We start from the raw sequence: 16780 nt of genomic DNA, 5'->3' as shown, positions 1-16780 counted from the left end.
TAGGAGGAACCCAGGGCCAACCGCACCAGCATATGGTCTCACAAGGGGTCTGAGGATCTCATCTCGGTACCTAATGGCAGTCAGGCTACCTCTGGCAAGCACATGGAGGGCTGTGCGGCCCCCCAAAGAAATGCCACCCCACACCATGACTGACCCACCGCCAAACCGGTCATGCTGGAGGATGTTGCAGGCAGCAGAACGTTCTCCACGGCGTCTCCAGACTCTGTCACGTCTGTCACGTGCTCAGTGTGAACCTGCTTTCATCTGTGAAGTTGACAGGGCGCCAGTGGCGAATTTGCCAATCTTGGTGTTCTCTGGCAAATGCCAAACGTCCTGCACGGTGTTGGGCTGTAAGCACAACCCCCACCTATGGACGTCGGGCCCTCATACCACCCTCATGGAGTCTGTTTCTGACCGTTTGAGCAGACACATGCACATTTGTGGCCTGCTGGAGGTCATTTTGCAGGGCTCTGGCAGTGCTTCTCCTGCTCCTCCTTGCACAAAGGCAGAGGTAGAGGTCCTGCTGCTGGGTTGTTGCCCTCCTACGGCCTCCTCCACGTCTCCTGATGTACTGGCCTGTCTCGTGGTAGCGCCTCCATGCTCTGGACACTACGCTGACAGACACAGCAAACCTTCTTGCCACAGCTCGCATTGATGTGCCATCCTGGATGAGCTGCACTACCTGAGCCACTTGTGTGGGTTGTAGACTCCGTCTCATGCTACCACTAGAGTGAAAGCACCGACAGCATTCAAAAGTGACCAAAACATCAACCAGGAAGCATAGGAACTGAGAAGTGGTCTGTGGTTACCACCTGCAGAACCACTCCTTTATTGGGGGTGTCTTGCTTATTGCCTATAATTTCCACCTGTTGTCTATTCCATTTGCACAACAGCATGTGAAATTTATTGTCAATCAGTGTTGCTTCCTAAGTGGACAGTTTGATTTCACAGAAGTGTGATTGACTTGGAGTTACATTGTGTTGTTTAAGTGTTCTCTTTATTTTTTTGAGCAGTGTACTACCGTTCAAAAGTTTGAGGTCAATTAGTAATATTTTTGTCCATTAAAATAACATCAAATTGATCAGAAATACAGTGTAGATGTTGTAAATGACTGTTGCTGGAAACAGGTGATTTTTAATTGAATATCTACATAGTGAGTGCGCTGAGAGTCGGGAAGCAAGTACAGGGAGTGAGTGTTTTAATAAATAAATAAAACAATAAACACAAACAACGCACTGACATGAAACGGTCAATAATACCTGAGGAAAGAACCAAGGGGAGTGACAGATATAGGGAAGATAATCAAGGAGATGATGGAGTCCAGGTGAGTGTCATGAGGCACTGGTGCGCTTGACGATGGTGACAGGTGTGCCGGATAATCAGCAGCATGATGACCTAGACGTCGGAGAGAGAGTATACGTGACATAGGTGTACAGAGGCCCATTATCAGCAATTTTCACTTCTGTGTTCCAATGGCATGTTGTGTTAGCTAATCCAAGTTTATCATTTTTAAAGGCTAATTGATAATTAGAAAACCAATTTGCAATTATGTTAGCACAGCTAAGCAATAAAACAGGCCTTCTTTAGACTAGCTGAAGCATCAGCATTTGTGGGTTCGATTACAGGCTCAAATTGCCAGAACCAAAACATTTTCTTCTGAAGCTTGTCAGTCTATTCTTGTTCTGAGAAATGAAGGTTATTCCATGTGTGAAATTACCAAGAAACTGAAGATCTCGTTCAACACTGTGTACTACTCTCTTCACAGAACAGCGCAAACTGGCTCTAACCAGAATAGAAAGAGGAGTGGGATGCCCCAGTGCACAACTGAGCAGGAGGACAGAGAGAGAGAGAGACTCATCATAGCTGAAGGAATAGTAATATTCCACATGTATCATATATTACTAATTAACAAAAAAATCCTTAACAGAACGTTATCCTCAATGAAATACATTTTTTATTTACTTATTTTAAAACAATAAAAAAAATTGTGGCTCAACTACAATAGTGTTGGATTGCCTGGTCAGGGATATTGGCGAGAAATTACTTTTAGTGATCCAGCCTCATCAATTATTAATGCTGAAGGAAGATTGGGTGGATGCTGGATGCAGGTTTATAGGATACTCTCCACAAGTCAGCCTAGCTATGGAAGAGATGTACAGTATACAGTCTTTCCGAGACGGCTGTCAGAAGATACTGCTGTTTAGGATGCTTTAGTCTACCAGGAAGAATGGACATTTTTCACTAAGGTAGTCTACTGTTTCTTACTTATGTCCACAGTAGTTGTGTAAAGTTGTTTGATACCATGGTTTGTCAGAAATTCTTTACAGAAAGAACTGTATTATACTGTATCTTCATTTGTGTTGTGTCTACTTATGTAAAGTTTGATATTATGGCTTGTGAGGACTCAATAGTTTGATGCTTGGGCTTTATGTTTAGTGAGGTGTTTTAGGGTTGTGCTAATAAAACATAACATTTACTTTTTTGCATTATGTACACAAATTAAAATATACAGTTTAATGAAATGGCACAGTTATTCAGTATCTGTCTGCTCCTCACTTGTACAGTCCTGTCAATTTGTTACAGTACTTTTCCTTCATGTACTAAACCCTATTCATTTCTGTGGTTGTCTACTTTCCTCATCCCAGAGGCTCATTTCCTAAGAGCACTTCTTCTCTGTGTGTGTTCTGTTCTCTGTTCTCAGACTGGTGGGAAACTGGGCCATCTTATTGTCTCTCCCTGGTCTCTCATTTCAACACCACGGAGAGACGGAGCCCTTTGAATAGCCTGCCAGTGCCCTGTCCTCCCTGCACTCAATGTGTGGGGAGGAGATAGTGCATTCTCATGTTATCTTCCACAGGACCCTTGCCCCTTCAGCCATTTTCTCATTTCACAGATTTGACCAGGAGGTGAAGTTGGCTTTTTAAGAGCTTTCAAGGCAAGTCCCCTGTCCATCTCCCGACTCCCTTCTCCCAAACTGACGAAGAGAGAGAGAATTCTCTCTTTTTTTCGATCATCTCCTTATGGCTTTTTTTCTCTCGCCCAGAGCAGAAAGATAGAGTGGGCTTGCTGACAGTTGTCTGAGGAGAGGAGAGAATGCACATGGGGCCTCTGGTTTATTGCTCCAGGGTAGCCGCGGCATATGTTGATGACACGTGACGTCATACACAAAGGGCAAGGAGGGAGAATCAGTGTGCAGCAGCGGGGTTGCTCAACATGCAGGTTAGCAATGGGCTGAATGTACTGTAGCCCACCAACGGCGATGGATTAACAGAGTATTTTGACACTAGATAATTACTTCAGAATATGTTAATTTAACCATGTGGTACTCTAATGTTACGGCATAATTTGTGTCACAGTCTGTTTCTAACAGTATCAAATTGTTCTGACGCCAAAGATAGTGTTGTAACAGAAACTGTGTGTGTGCATGTGTGTGAGTCCATTTGTGCGTGTGTATGTCTGTGTGTCTAGTACAACATGTCCGGTGTGTTATCTAGTGGAAATGAGCCAGACAAATCGCGGCCCTCCATCTCCAGCTCTCTCCAGTGGGCCTCTGGTGGAGAGCTAATCTGGGTCAGAATGCTAACTGCTGAGAACGGCCTGAGAGAGGCTGGCTCACACATGAATCATTTCTCACGCCTCCCGTCTTCATTATGCTCGCCACTGATGGAACCGCAAAGCCTTTCATGTTTCTCTCTGACCCTAAAGGTAAATACAGAGAACATTCTGGAAGCAGCTTGGTTCCCAATTCACAGTAGCATTCGTCGCCCATCGCCCACATCACAGAGACACGTTGGCGTTGCTTCTTTGTTTGGTCAGACCCTGCCCGTACAGTGTAACTCATATATCCACTTTCAACTGGCCACTGTGATGTGACAAATGTATGTTGACAGATCACTGTTCTCTCTCTCATCATAGTTATCTCTTTAATTTATATCAATGCAGTCAAAATGAGAAAGGCAATCTCCTTTTCAAATCCAACATCACAGTGATACAGGCAGTTAATTATCAGTTGTTCAGTTGTCCAGGCTTGGCATGCCTCCATTTGGTGGCCTTGAAAATATGTGATACAACCTTTAGCTCTGTCACCGGCCAAATAGAAAGAAATGTAAAAAAATAAGGAAAATACAGACCAATCCAATGTTGAACAACCCTCCTTACGATCGCATTTCAATCATGGCTCGCACCGAGCTATGAGGAGCGCTTGTACTGCAGCCAGAGGACTGCCATTTGTTCTTAGTGTTTGAAGCCTGATTGCTCTGAAGCTAGCATCAATGAGCTACACATGTTCAATATTTTATGAGGAACCTATTCTAGAAGCTAGAACATCTGTGTCACCTGCACTGGTCCTTGCATGAAAAAGCCTTGGTGGTAATGAATGGAAATTAATTTTAGGGCTTTGTACGCGGATCCAAATTACGCTGGACTTAGATTAAACAAAGTGTCCTTCCTTAAAAATCATCAAAAATAGGTAGCAGCACTGTTGAGTTGTAGCATCCAAAACACTATGGACTTCTGGCAGACGTAGGGAGGCTTAGGGATATGCAGGAGGCAGCGGTTTAAGGATGTTTGTTATTTCCTGTTCCAAGGGGTTGCTGCTCGCGAGGCACACCACCAGGCAATTATGGGAGAACACCTGGAGCTGCACCACCGCCTCATTGGCTCCCATGAGGCGGTGGTGGCGGCGAGGGCCAGCTTGGACAGCGAGTCAGGGGGGAAAACACACACAGTGCGCAAACACACACACAAACAGTGTGTCCAGGGGGAAACACACTCAGGCTGCTGACAGCAGTGATAGGCCTGGAGCAGGAGGGGAGTGTGTGTACATATCTATTTAAACCTTGGCACCGCTGTCCAACCTCTGGAGCTCCACACAGCCAGCCAGCCTGTCGTTACCGGCTACCGGTAGAACACAGCATCTGGGTCCGGTGACGATGACCAGATCTGATAAGGTGTTGGTAGCTAAGTGAGCACACAGCCATGTGCAGACGGACTGAGCAGCAAACAAGAGGGGTGCAGAATTATTGGAGCTGTGCCTGTAGTTTTAGTATAAGTTAGAATACGAGTTAGTGGAATACAAGTTAGTAGAACAGGAGTTGTGTCCTCGCCTTGACAATTGTAACCTTGTTGGGGTGTATGGGAATTTTTATGGATTGCATGATGAAATTGCTTTAAACTTTTTCATTTACTGCTCCAAAGAGTGATAAGGCACCAATAGTAATCCCCTTCGGTATGCTGCCTATGTTGATAATTCAGCATCTTTACAAAAGAGGTCTATATCTGACAGTCCATTAAGTCTTTGTAGATGATAGATTCTCATTGTGTGACAAATTACATAAGAATGCAGTAATTGGTAAACAGTTTTACCAATTTGAATTCGTAAAAAAAAAAATAACTTCATAATGAAGGGAGTTATTATTCCTCGCTACATTACAATTTTGTTATCAACAGCAGCCTCCGGTGTTTCCCTCTTGAAAGAAAGTGGCTGAAGACCTGACACAAAGCAACTGCTGAATCCCTGCAAATCTGCAGGCTTAATTGATTATTTGTGCAGAGCTGTATGTCTGTGAGGTGCAGGATACCCAGGGGAAATAATGTAAAACAGATAACAAGATCAAATGTGAGAGAACTGCTTTATGCTGCCCATTTTATTAAAATGTATGTTCCCCTTTCTCATTCACAATGAGTTTTCCATTCAGATTTTCCCATTACACGAGGTTCGCCTCATTTTTTAAATGAAGTGTCGCTAAATTGGAGAGTTTAAAGTGATTTAGACCCGAAAGAAAAGTGTTTGTTAAGGGTTTATTTTTTACTTATGAACAACACATCGACAGACTCCAAGGTTGTTTCCATACTCCCAGAGGACAACATTTCATTTTCAAATATAAACTTCGTTATTCCATCTTCCTCTGCTGCCAGTACCCTGTCTACTAAAGGAATTAATGAATTATGTTGATAGTACTGTACACAAACACTTTGAAAAGGTCGCTATTCTTGATTATTTTATTGCCAGAGCTTGTCAAATGCAGGTTTCAGAGATATTTCACTTTTGCTTTGACAGCTTACCCATCTGTGTAGTGGTATCTTGAATATATAATTGTATTCCAGTAGGGTAAGTTCAGAGGAGGCATTTAACAGCACCCACTGAAGAAGTCTGATGTGTCCTGCTGGAATGTTACAGCAGGGAGATAGGAAGACTGAGGGAGTGACTGTCTGCCAGTAGCCCATTAAAACACACTTACCCTTACTATCTACATAATTCATTAATTCCTTTAGTAAGTAGGCAATAATGTCTGTGTTATTTTTTGGAAAAATAAAACACAAATATATATATATATATATATATATATATATATATATATTGATTAGATAAGTATTCAACCCCCTGAGGTTAGAATCACCTTTGGCAATGGTTACAACTGTGAGTCTTTCTGGGTAAGTCTTTCCACACCTGGATTGTGCAACATTTGCCCAATTTTCTTTTCAAAATTCTTCAAGCTCTGTTGTTGACCATTGCTAGAAAACCATTTTCAAGTCTTGCCATAGATTTTCAAGCAGATTTAAGTTTAACTGTAACTTGGCTACATTCACTTGGAAAGGAACGCCAGTGTAGATTTGGCCTCATCCTTAATGATTGCAAGCAAACCCATAACATGATGCAGTCACCACTATGCTTGAAAATATGGAGAGTGGTACAGTACTCAGTAATGTGTTGTATTGGATTTGCCCCAAACATAACACTTTGTATTGTATTGCAGTATTATTTTAGTGCCTTGTTGCAAACAAAATACATGTTTTCTGGGGCAGTTAACTACAATAACCATAATACATTGAGTCTGTTTTTTCTGGCTTGGACAGAGATGGGTACACTTATGCCTGCTACGCTAGGTTAGATACACACAGACTGCTCAGGCAGTAGCAAGCAGCCAGCCAGCCAGACCATCCAACGTCATTTCTGTGCTCCCCATATTGTACTGTCTTTAGTCATCCTATTTAGCTAGGCTAGCCTGGCTAAGTATGCTGCAGAGCTGTCTGACAAAATAATTTAGCTAGTTCTTCAAAGTACATAAGGCATACATACTGTACTTTCACAAACTGTCTCTAACCCTCTATCTCATTGTTTTGTTTAGTGCATTCCTCTCTCATTCGGTCTATACGGTCTGTGTGTATCTAACCTAACTGTTTGGTGTATCCGAGCCGGAAATAAGATGCGCAATGGATTATGATCTATATTTTTCGTAGCTGTCTATTTACTTCCACATACAGTTGCTGGCAGTAAGACCGCATGCAACGAGCTGTAAAGGGCCATAAGCAAACAAGAAAATGCTCTTCCAGAGGTGGCGCTCCTAGTGGCCGGTGAATGCAGGAAAATGTCTACCTAATTTCTACCAGCATGTCTCGTGTGCAACTACAGATGAAAAAAACTCTAGTTTACCTTTACTGTACATACAGAAACGCAAAATGGCTCTCCCTCGCCTTCCATTTGGCTAATCTGACCATAACTTTATCCACCTGATTCCTGCTTACAAGCAAAACTCAAACTAGAAGTACCAGTGACAAGCTCAATACAGAAATGGTCTGAAGAAGCGGATGCTAAGCTACATGACGGTTTCGCTAACGCAGACTAGAATATTTTCCGGGATTCATCCGATGGCATTGAGGAGTTCACCACATCAGTTACCAGCTTCATAAAATAAGTGCATCAACGACGTCGTCCCCACAGAGACCGTACATACATATTCCAACCAGAAGCCATGGATTACAGGCAACATCTGCACTGAGCTAAAGGCTAGAGCTGCCACTTTCAAGGAGCGGGTCAATAATCCAGACGTTAATCTGCTACACCCAACTGGCAAGTGTCTTCACTGACATTTTCAACATCTCCCTGGTTGTCATGACTTCCGCCGAAGTCAGCTCCTCTCCTTGTTCGGGCGGCATTCAGCGATTGACGTCACCGGCTTTCTAGCCATCGCCGCTCCATTTTTCATATTTCCATTTGTTTGGTCTTGTTCCATACACACCTGGTTTTCATTCCCTAATCACACTGCATGTATTTAGTCCTCTGTTCTCCATGTCTTTGTGTGAAATTGTATTTATGTTACGTGGGTATTGTTATGCGTCATACTTTTGTCTATTTTTCCATGTTTGGGCACATTTATGTACTTCTGTGCTTTCGTTGGACCGGAATAAAAAGTGCACCTGTTCTCTACACTCTGCTCTCCTGCACCTGACTTCGCCTCCAGTACACACCCTTAACACTGGTCCAGTCTGTAATACCTACTGTACATGTTTCAAGCAGACCACTATAGTTCCTTTGTCCAAGAACGCCAAGGTAACCTGTCTAAATGGCTATCGCCCCGTAGCACTTAGATCTGTAGCCATGAAATGCTTTGAAAGGCTGGTCATGGCTCACATCAACACCATCATCCCAAACACCCAGGACACACTCAAATTCGCATCTGCCCCAACAGATGATGCAATCTACATTGCACTCCACACTGCCATTTCCCACCTGGACTAGAGGAACACCTTTGTGAGAATGCTGTTCATTGACTACAGCTCAGCGTTCAACACCATAGTGCCCTCCAAACTCATCACTAAGCTGAGGACTCTGAGTCTGAACACCTCCCTCTGCAACTGGATCATGGATTTTCTGACGTGCCGACCCCAGGGGGTGAGGCCAGGCAACAACACATCCACCCCGCTGACCTTCAACATGGGGGCCCCTCAGTTATATGTGCTTAGTCTCTTCCTGTACTCCCCTTTCACCCACAACTGCGTGGCTGCACACAACATCAGCAAGACAAAGGAGCTGAACGTGGACTACAGGAAACGGGGTCGAACCCGCCATTCATATCGACGCGGCTGTAGTGGAGCGGGTCGAGAGCATCAAGTTCCTTGGTGTCCACATTACTAAGGATCTGTCATGGTCCACACACACCAACACAGTTGTGAAGAAGGTATGACAACACCCCTCAGGAGGTTGAAAATATTTGTCATGGGCCCTCAGCTCCTCAAGCATTTCTACAGCTGCACCATTGAGACCATCTTGACTGGCTGCCTCACCGCTTGGTATGGCAATTGCTTGGTATCCGACCACAAGGTGCTACAGAGGGTAGTGCGTACAACCCAGTACATAACTGGGGCCGAGCTCCCAGCCATCCAGGACCTGTATACCAGGCCATTAAACCTGTCAGACTCCAGCCACTCAAGTCATAGACTGTTCTCTCTGCCACCGCACAGCAAGTGATACCGATACACGAAGTCTGGAACCAACAGGACCCTGAACAGCTTCTACCCCCAAGCCATAAGACTGCTAAATTGTTATTCCGAGTAGCTATTTGGTTAACTATCTGCATTGACCCTTTTTGCACTAACTTTTTTAAATCGTCACATACTGTATGCTGCTGCTACTGTTTAATATTTGTCACTTTATTCCTAGTTATATATACCCCAATTATCTCATACCCCTGCATATCGACTCAGTACTGGTATATAAGTTAACATTACTCATTGTGTAGTTATTATTGCGTGTTTTACTTTTTACTTTTGGGAAGGGCCCATGAGTAAGCATTTCCCTGTTAGTCTACACCTGATGTTTACGAAACATCTGACAAATAACATTTTATTTAATTTAATGGGTTCATTGTAGTTAATTACCACATTTCTGAGCTGAACAAAGTTGAATATTTGCTTAATGAAAACTGCAACTCCCTTCAGCCCAGCGTCCCACATAGTTATTGACTTGATTTCTCTCTAGAGGGTTCGATTCCCACGGGGGGCCAGCACAGAAAAAAAAAAATGTATGAAATGTATGCATTCACTACTGTAAGTCGCTCTGGATAAGAGCGTCTGCTAAATGACTAAAATGTAAATGTAAAATGAGAAACAGTGCGTTGGGCTCACACAAAAAAAAGAACCCCTAAAAATTCAAATAAAATCTGTTAATTACTCATCACTAAAGCACAGTGATAACACATGAATCTGTTGTATAAATAAACAACATATCTGACATTGTATTCCCATTTGAACTTTTCTGTGCTTTTAAAAGGTTGACAGCGCAGTGATAGATATTAGGGTGGCAAAAATTTGACAGTTTTTTCATTGGAATTTGGTTTGTTAGATGGTTGAAAGCATATTGATAAAACATTGGAAATTCAACTCACATTTGGCTGTCTTTTTCAGTGTGAATATACAGTAGGTTGTAATGTCATTGATCAAAGTTTCAACCAAACATTACCCAATCATCCATGTTGAAATGCCGTGGTGTGCCCAGTGGGAAGCACCCATAAGTACTGCACTATATAGGGAATAGGGTGCTATTTGGGAGGCAGTTAAACAGCCAGGATTCCAACTACAGCACTCATGTGTGAGAGAGAATACTTTACCACCTAGCCAGCATGAAGCAGAGAAAATAAAATTGCCCAGTTGTGTAATTGTAGTATTCTGTCCACAGTGGTCCAGGGAACACATATATTTTTCTCTCCCCACTGTCATTTGCTTACTTTCCCTTAATAACATAGAAAAGACTGAAAGAGGCTTCACAATGTTTGCCAGTGTCACATTTAGCTGTAGTTGACTATTTAATTACATTTTTTACCTCCTTTTTCTCCCCAATTTCGATCTTGTCTCATCGCTGCGACTCCCCAATGGGCTCGGGAGGGAGAGGCAAAAGTCGGGTCATGCGTCCTCCGAAACATGACCCACCAAACCGCGCTTCTTAACACCCACCCGCTTAACCTGGAAGCCAGCTGCACTGTGTCAAAGAAAACAACGTAGCCCGAGTCAGCCTGCAGACACCCGACCCGGCCACAAGGAGTCGCTAGAGCGTCATGAGCGAAGTAAAGCCCCCCCGGCCAAACCCTCCTCTAACCCGGACGACGCTGGGCCAATTATGCGCTGCCCTTATAGGACTCCCGGTCAGTACCTTAGACCACTGCGCCACTCGGGATGCCCCCGTGGCTGTTGGTTTTTGATAGGAAGAAATGAGCGAGATGAGATTATAAAGGAGCTGGGTTATCAGGTTGTTGTGTGGAGTCCACTGTGTTGCAGAGTTGTGGAAGTCTCAGTCAGCACTGCAGCTTTTCGGCTTATGTCAGTCATCTACACTACAGAGGTACCTGTATTGAGAGATAGGGAGGGATGGATTTGAAAGTGACAAACTTAAAGTCTAGTTTAAGAGAGCTATTTGTTTGGCTCAAGATTATATTTTTTTATATTAATAGAGCTCTTGGCTACTAACTAATTGATTACTTAGTAATTAGTTAACTAACTGGATGGCAGGTAGTCTAGCGGTTAAGAGTGTTGGGCCAGTAACCAAAAGTTCTCAACCGAGAGTTTCACCAAGCCGACTAGGTGAAAAATCTGTTGATGTGCCCCTGAGCAAGGCACTTTACGCTAGTTGCTTTGGATAAGAGCATCTGGTAAATGATTCATTTACTGTTGGCAGGTGTTTCTTGAGGCTACCTTCATAATTCATATGACTAGGATGAAGGTCCCATTAAGTTCCTATTATTTTATATTATTTGTACAATACCTTTCCTATTTTCTATTTCCCTTTTTATATACCTTCACAGTTGGCTTTTACCGGACATGTGGACATATACCAATGTTGCAATGAAAGTAACCCATAATTATGCAAAAGTGCAAAAGCATCAACAGCATCTAATTACGCATAACCAATACCACTGATGATTGAATAAATAGCCTACAAAGAGACAGGATGTGTGTGTCGATCCAGAACAGAGCGGTATTGACCAGCCCTTTTCCCAGGTGAGGCAGGCTCCCGGTGCTCGATGTGTGTGTGACTATTGAACTAAGCTTAGAGCTAGTTTGTATTCCATTAAGCATCTCTGGGGCTTTGTGGCAGAAAAGAGTTAGCTGATGCCCAATTGCAGTCTATAAATTATAATTGTATATTTCTTTGTGTGTTAATCTTTGTATTCTCTGATCTATCTCTGGTGGTATTCATTGTATTCCACTATAATACATTTTTTGCCAGTATTTTGAAAATAGCATTTTCCTACTATGCACTATGATCAGGAAGAGTGGAACTAATCTGATTGCAGTACAAGGTGATGCTTGAAAGAAAAAGAAAATGATTCATAACCCCTCCATCTGATGGCAGTCTATAGGCCAAGCCCGTCTCATGAAATGTATGTTCCATTTCAACGTGTTGCTACACAGCTTGCTAATGTACCTTTCCACATGTGTTTCCCTGCAGATCCCAGTGAGAGTGTCTCCATCATGAGGCTGGTGTGGAAGTCCTTGGACAAGATGAGGTGTTTCCGTAAACGCTCCACCATCCCCTTCCTGGGGGTCCTGGTCACCTGTCTACTCTTCCTCAATCTGTACATTGAGGATGGGTATGTGCTGGTGAGTCTTTATCTACGGCATCCAGATTAGGACGTTTTGTCTGATAACTGACAAATTCCTAATACGGATGCCATATCATTCACTTAAAGGGGCAATACACAATTGAAACAGTAACAAAGTATAAACCCCGTCCCTGTAAACCCTGTCCCTGACAGAGCTATGGATGCAAGGACTAACCATCCAGAAGTATAGTTTTAACCATGTTCTGAGGGTTTATAGTGTTTGTTAACATATACTTGTTTACAAAAATTGGAGTAAAAGAGGCTTATATTTTTGGTTCTGATGGGGTACAACAGTTAACCTAAGTTAATGATGAGCCATTAATTAATAGGTTATATTCTTTAATAATCAATGTGTACATATCATTAATTTATAAGTCCAAAATGTATGTAGCAACTGCCAAATGCGCCTTTAAGTCATCCAATCTCAAATATATGGAGAACACAGGCACCATCTAAAAACTTGGAATTAGATGGTACCTATCTTTCACATACATTTGGAATTGAGAAATGCAGATTTCCACTACTAATGGCATAGAATAGTTTCCACATTAGTCCACTTTTTAGTTAGTACAACATCTGACTGAATTGTATTTTGGGGTATACTAGCCTGTTGTACCACCCCCTTCCTCTTAAATCAAACAGCATCATTTTCATCCAAGAGTTTACTCTTGTATTTAACCATGTTGTCCCTTTTATAGTTTCTTGTTTTCAAAAGGCAACATATTACAGCTTTCAGAGCCAAAGGATTTATTTCTTATTCATGATTCCATCAAATCTTGGTGATCATAACACATTATCTGTATTTGTTATTTAAATTATGGGGGGGTGCACATTTTCAACGATCTGGTGCTCTCACGAAGTACATATCCATGGCAATGTCAATATCAATGGTCTTAGAAATTTGAGAAATGTTCCAAGGAGATGACTTGACTTTGCTGTGTTTGTTTGTACATTAGCTGAGATCAAATCAAGTTTATTTGTAGACCTTACAGTGAAACGCTGACTTACAGACCCTAACCAACAGAGATGAGATGAGACTTTGGTTTGTTTGGCATTCACAATGTGAAGTCGTCTCATCTCATCTGATCTGTTGTCTTTGTTCTGTGTTGTAGGAGGAGGATAAAAGACAACTGAGAGAAACATCAGTGCATCCTTCAAACTCAGAGAGATATGTTCACACCTTTAAAGATCTCACAAATTTCTCTGGAACCATAAACGTCACATATCGTTACCTTGCTGGAACCCCTTTGCCTCGAAAGAGTGAGTGTATCATAGGATGTAGCCTAGTATGTAGTGTGCAATTCATTGGCTGTCATTGCAAATTGTTGTATTAACAATGTCAAATTAGACACGAGAAATACATTGTAAAAACTTGTTTAAATAAATTATTAATAATACATTTTCCGGCAGTTGTTTCGACAATATGTAGCAACATTTTATGTCAGAGATTAGATTTTATTCGGTCATCATGCAAGTGATAAATTTTTTAAGTCGTCTTTTAATGTACAGTGAAATAATATTTATGTTTTTGTTTACAGAATATCTAACCATTGGGCTGTCGTCCGTCAAAAGAAAAAGAGGGAATTACCTCATGGAGACAATCAAATCAATTTTTGACCAGTCCAGTTATGAGGAGCTAAAAGAGATTGTGGTGGTGGTTCACCTGGCGGACTTTGACCTGGCCTGGTGTGAAAACCTGGTGCAGGACATCTCCAGGAAGTTTGCCCACCACATCATCGCCGGGCATCTCCTGGTGATCCATGCCCCTGAGGTGTACTACCCATCACTGGATGGGCTGAAAAGGAACTACAACGACCCAGAGGACAGAGTACGCTTCCGCTCCAAGCAGAACGTGGACTACGCCTTCCTCCTCAACTTCTGCACCAATCTCTCAGATTTTTACATGATGCTGGAGGACGATGTGCTCTGCTCACGGAACTTCTTAACATCCCTGAAAAAGGTGGTCACCTCCAGGGAAGGCTCGTACTGGGTGATGTTGGAGTTCTCCAAGCTTGGCTACATAGGGAAGCTCTACCACTCAAGAGACCTTCCGCGCCTGGCCCACTTCCTGCTCATGTTCTACCAGGAGATGCCTTGTGACTGGCTCCTTATTCACTTCCGGGGCTTGTTGGCCCAGAAAGATGTGATCCGCTTCAAGCCCTCTCTGTTCCAGCACATGGGCTACTACTCTTCATATAAGGGAGCAGAGAACAAGTTGAAGGATGATGACTTTGAAGAGGACTCTATTGATATCCCTGACAACCCTCCTGCCAGCCTGTACACAAACATTAATGTATTTGAAAACTATGACGCCACCAAGGCTTATAGCAGTGTGGACGAGTACTTTTGGGGGAAACCTCCCTCTACCGGAGACTTCTTTGTCATAGTATTTAACAAATCAACTAAAATAAGCAAAATCAAAATCTTGACAGGAACGGATGATCGTCAGAATGATATCCTGCACCATGGAGCTCTGGAAGTAGGAGAGAAGCTGGTGGGGACAAAGAGAGGAAGGCAGTGTTCTTCCTACATCACGTTAGGGGAGTTTAAAAATGGCCACATTGAGGTCAAAGATGTGGACCACAAGATTGCCTTTGCCATTGAGTGTGTTCGTATTGTGGTGACTGCCAGTCAGAAAGAATGGCTGATTATTAGGAGTATAAGCTTGTGGACTACACAACCCCCCAGTCAATGAGGACAATACAAAAACTATCATCATACCATGTGGGTAACAGTTGGTTTACTAATTCATTTGACAATGTATTCATTTATTTACATATTCATGTATTTATTTATTGTTGCATGTGTTTATTTATTTAATTATGTATTTACCCATTTATTTATTTGATTTTATAGTATATGTATTTATATTTTTATCTACAAATCAATCTAGAGTTTTTATATTTGAAAGTATACTTTATTGCTTTTTACAATTATGGAAAAATGTTTAATGATTGTCTGACTAAACACATTTATGGATGTTGACCCGTTTTTATGGATGTGAGATCATGGGAAATATTTGTTGGCCATTATACTCATGTTGTACATCTTATTATTATTTATGTTTCTCAGTGTCTTTCCACATCAAAAGTAGCCTCTGGGTCCTCTGGACTTGAACGGTGTTGATTAAGAAATAACACACCTACAGACAAGTATAGACTTAGGAACATAGCATTGCTCCAAATGTTCTTACTATCAGCAAATAGCCCCATTCACCCTTTTCCAAAGTTATCGTCATCCTTTACATCTTACCCTACAAGCATTATGATGGTCATTATGTCTGTGAATATCCAGTGTGTCCATTCAATCCCTCCTATTAAGGCTGGCGTGGTGTTGGAGCGAGCTCTGCAAAAGTATTTCTCTGGCACTGTATGTTCCGTCAGAGCCGCTGACAGGAGAACAATGTTTGTTTTCACCCTTCTTCTCTAACATCTCAGATTGGAGCGCACAGTAAGGAATGGGGTGGAACTGATATTTGAATTTTTTTTTTGTCACCACACCACATTTTTACCGGAGTAAATTGGTCTGTGTTAGGAGCGCTCTGCTCTCTATACCAGCAAACAACAACACCCCTGGAGCTAGGGTCTCAAGTAAATTCACTCTCTTTCCCCAATGATGTGCTCTCAGGCACTAAAGGATCTTCTCTTAGAATGTTTCTGTAATATAGAAACAAATAAACTTTATTTACTCTGTGTTGTACCCGTGGGCCATGGTATACTAAAATCAAATTGTATTTGTCACACGCTTCGTAGACAACAGGTGTAGACTAACAATGAAACGCTTACTTTATGGGTCCATTTCCTACAATGCAGAGTTAAAGATTTTTTTTTTTTTAAATAAAATAGAAATAGTGACATGAGGAGTAAATACATAGTAAAAATAACATGGCTATATATAGGAAGTAGAAGATATCATGGCTATATACAGGGAGTACCAGTACCGAGACGATGTTTAGGGATACAAGGTAATTGAGGTAGCTTCAGTATGTACTGTACTGTACATATACAGTGCCTTCAGAAAGTATTCAGACCCCTTGACTTTTTCCGCCTTATTCTAAAATTGAATCAATTGGGGGTATTTTTCTCAATCTACACACAGTACCCCATAATGACAAAGCAAAAATAGGTTTGTAGAAATGTTGGCAAATTTATAAAAATAAAATAATTTGAAATACGACATTTACATAAGTACCCTTTACTCAGTACTTTAGGTGCTTTTTGGCAAACTCCAAGCGGGCTGTCATGTTCTTTTTAATGAGGAGTGGCTTCCGTCTGGCCACTCTACCATAAAGGCCTGATTGGTGGAGTGCTGAAGAGATGGCTGTCCTTCTGGAAGTTTCTCCCATCTCCACAGAGGAACTTTAGTGCTCTGTCAGAGTGACTTCCCTGACCAAATCAATAAAAATG

The 16780-nt window shown here is 42.1% G+C and overlaps 1 protein-coding gene across 1 annotated transcript in view; it reads left to right on the top strand.

Moving 5' to 3' along the window:
* LOC106573111 (alpha-1,3-mannosyl-glycoprotein 4-beta-N-acetylglucosaminyltransferase C) overlaps window positions 1-16210 on the top strand; it is a 120737-nt gene extending 104527 nt beyond the window's left edge. Inside the window, exons 3-5 of the mRNA XM_014147822.2 lie at window positions 12221-12372; window positions 13487-13634; window positions 13913-16210. Coding sequence (XP_014003297.1) covers window positions 12244-12372; window positions 13487-13634; window positions 13913-15069 — 1434 coding nt within the window. The 5' untranslated portion in view covers window positions 12221-12243 and the 3' untranslated portion in view covers window positions 15070-16210. The remainder of the gene's footprint in view (window positions 1-12220; window positions 12373-13486; window positions 13635-13912) is intronic.
* The last annotated feature ends 570 nt before the right edge of the window (window positions 16211-16780 follow it).

The sequence above is a fragment of the Salmo salar genome, chromosome ssa16 (genome assembly GCF_905237065.1).
Source record: "Salmo salar chromosome ssa16, Ssal_v3.1, whole genome shotgun sequence".
NCBI lineage: Eukaryota > Metazoa > Chordata > Actinopteri > Salmoniformes > Salmonidae > Salmo > Salmo salar.
This window is presented reverse-complemented; position numbering and strand designations above follow the sequence as displayed.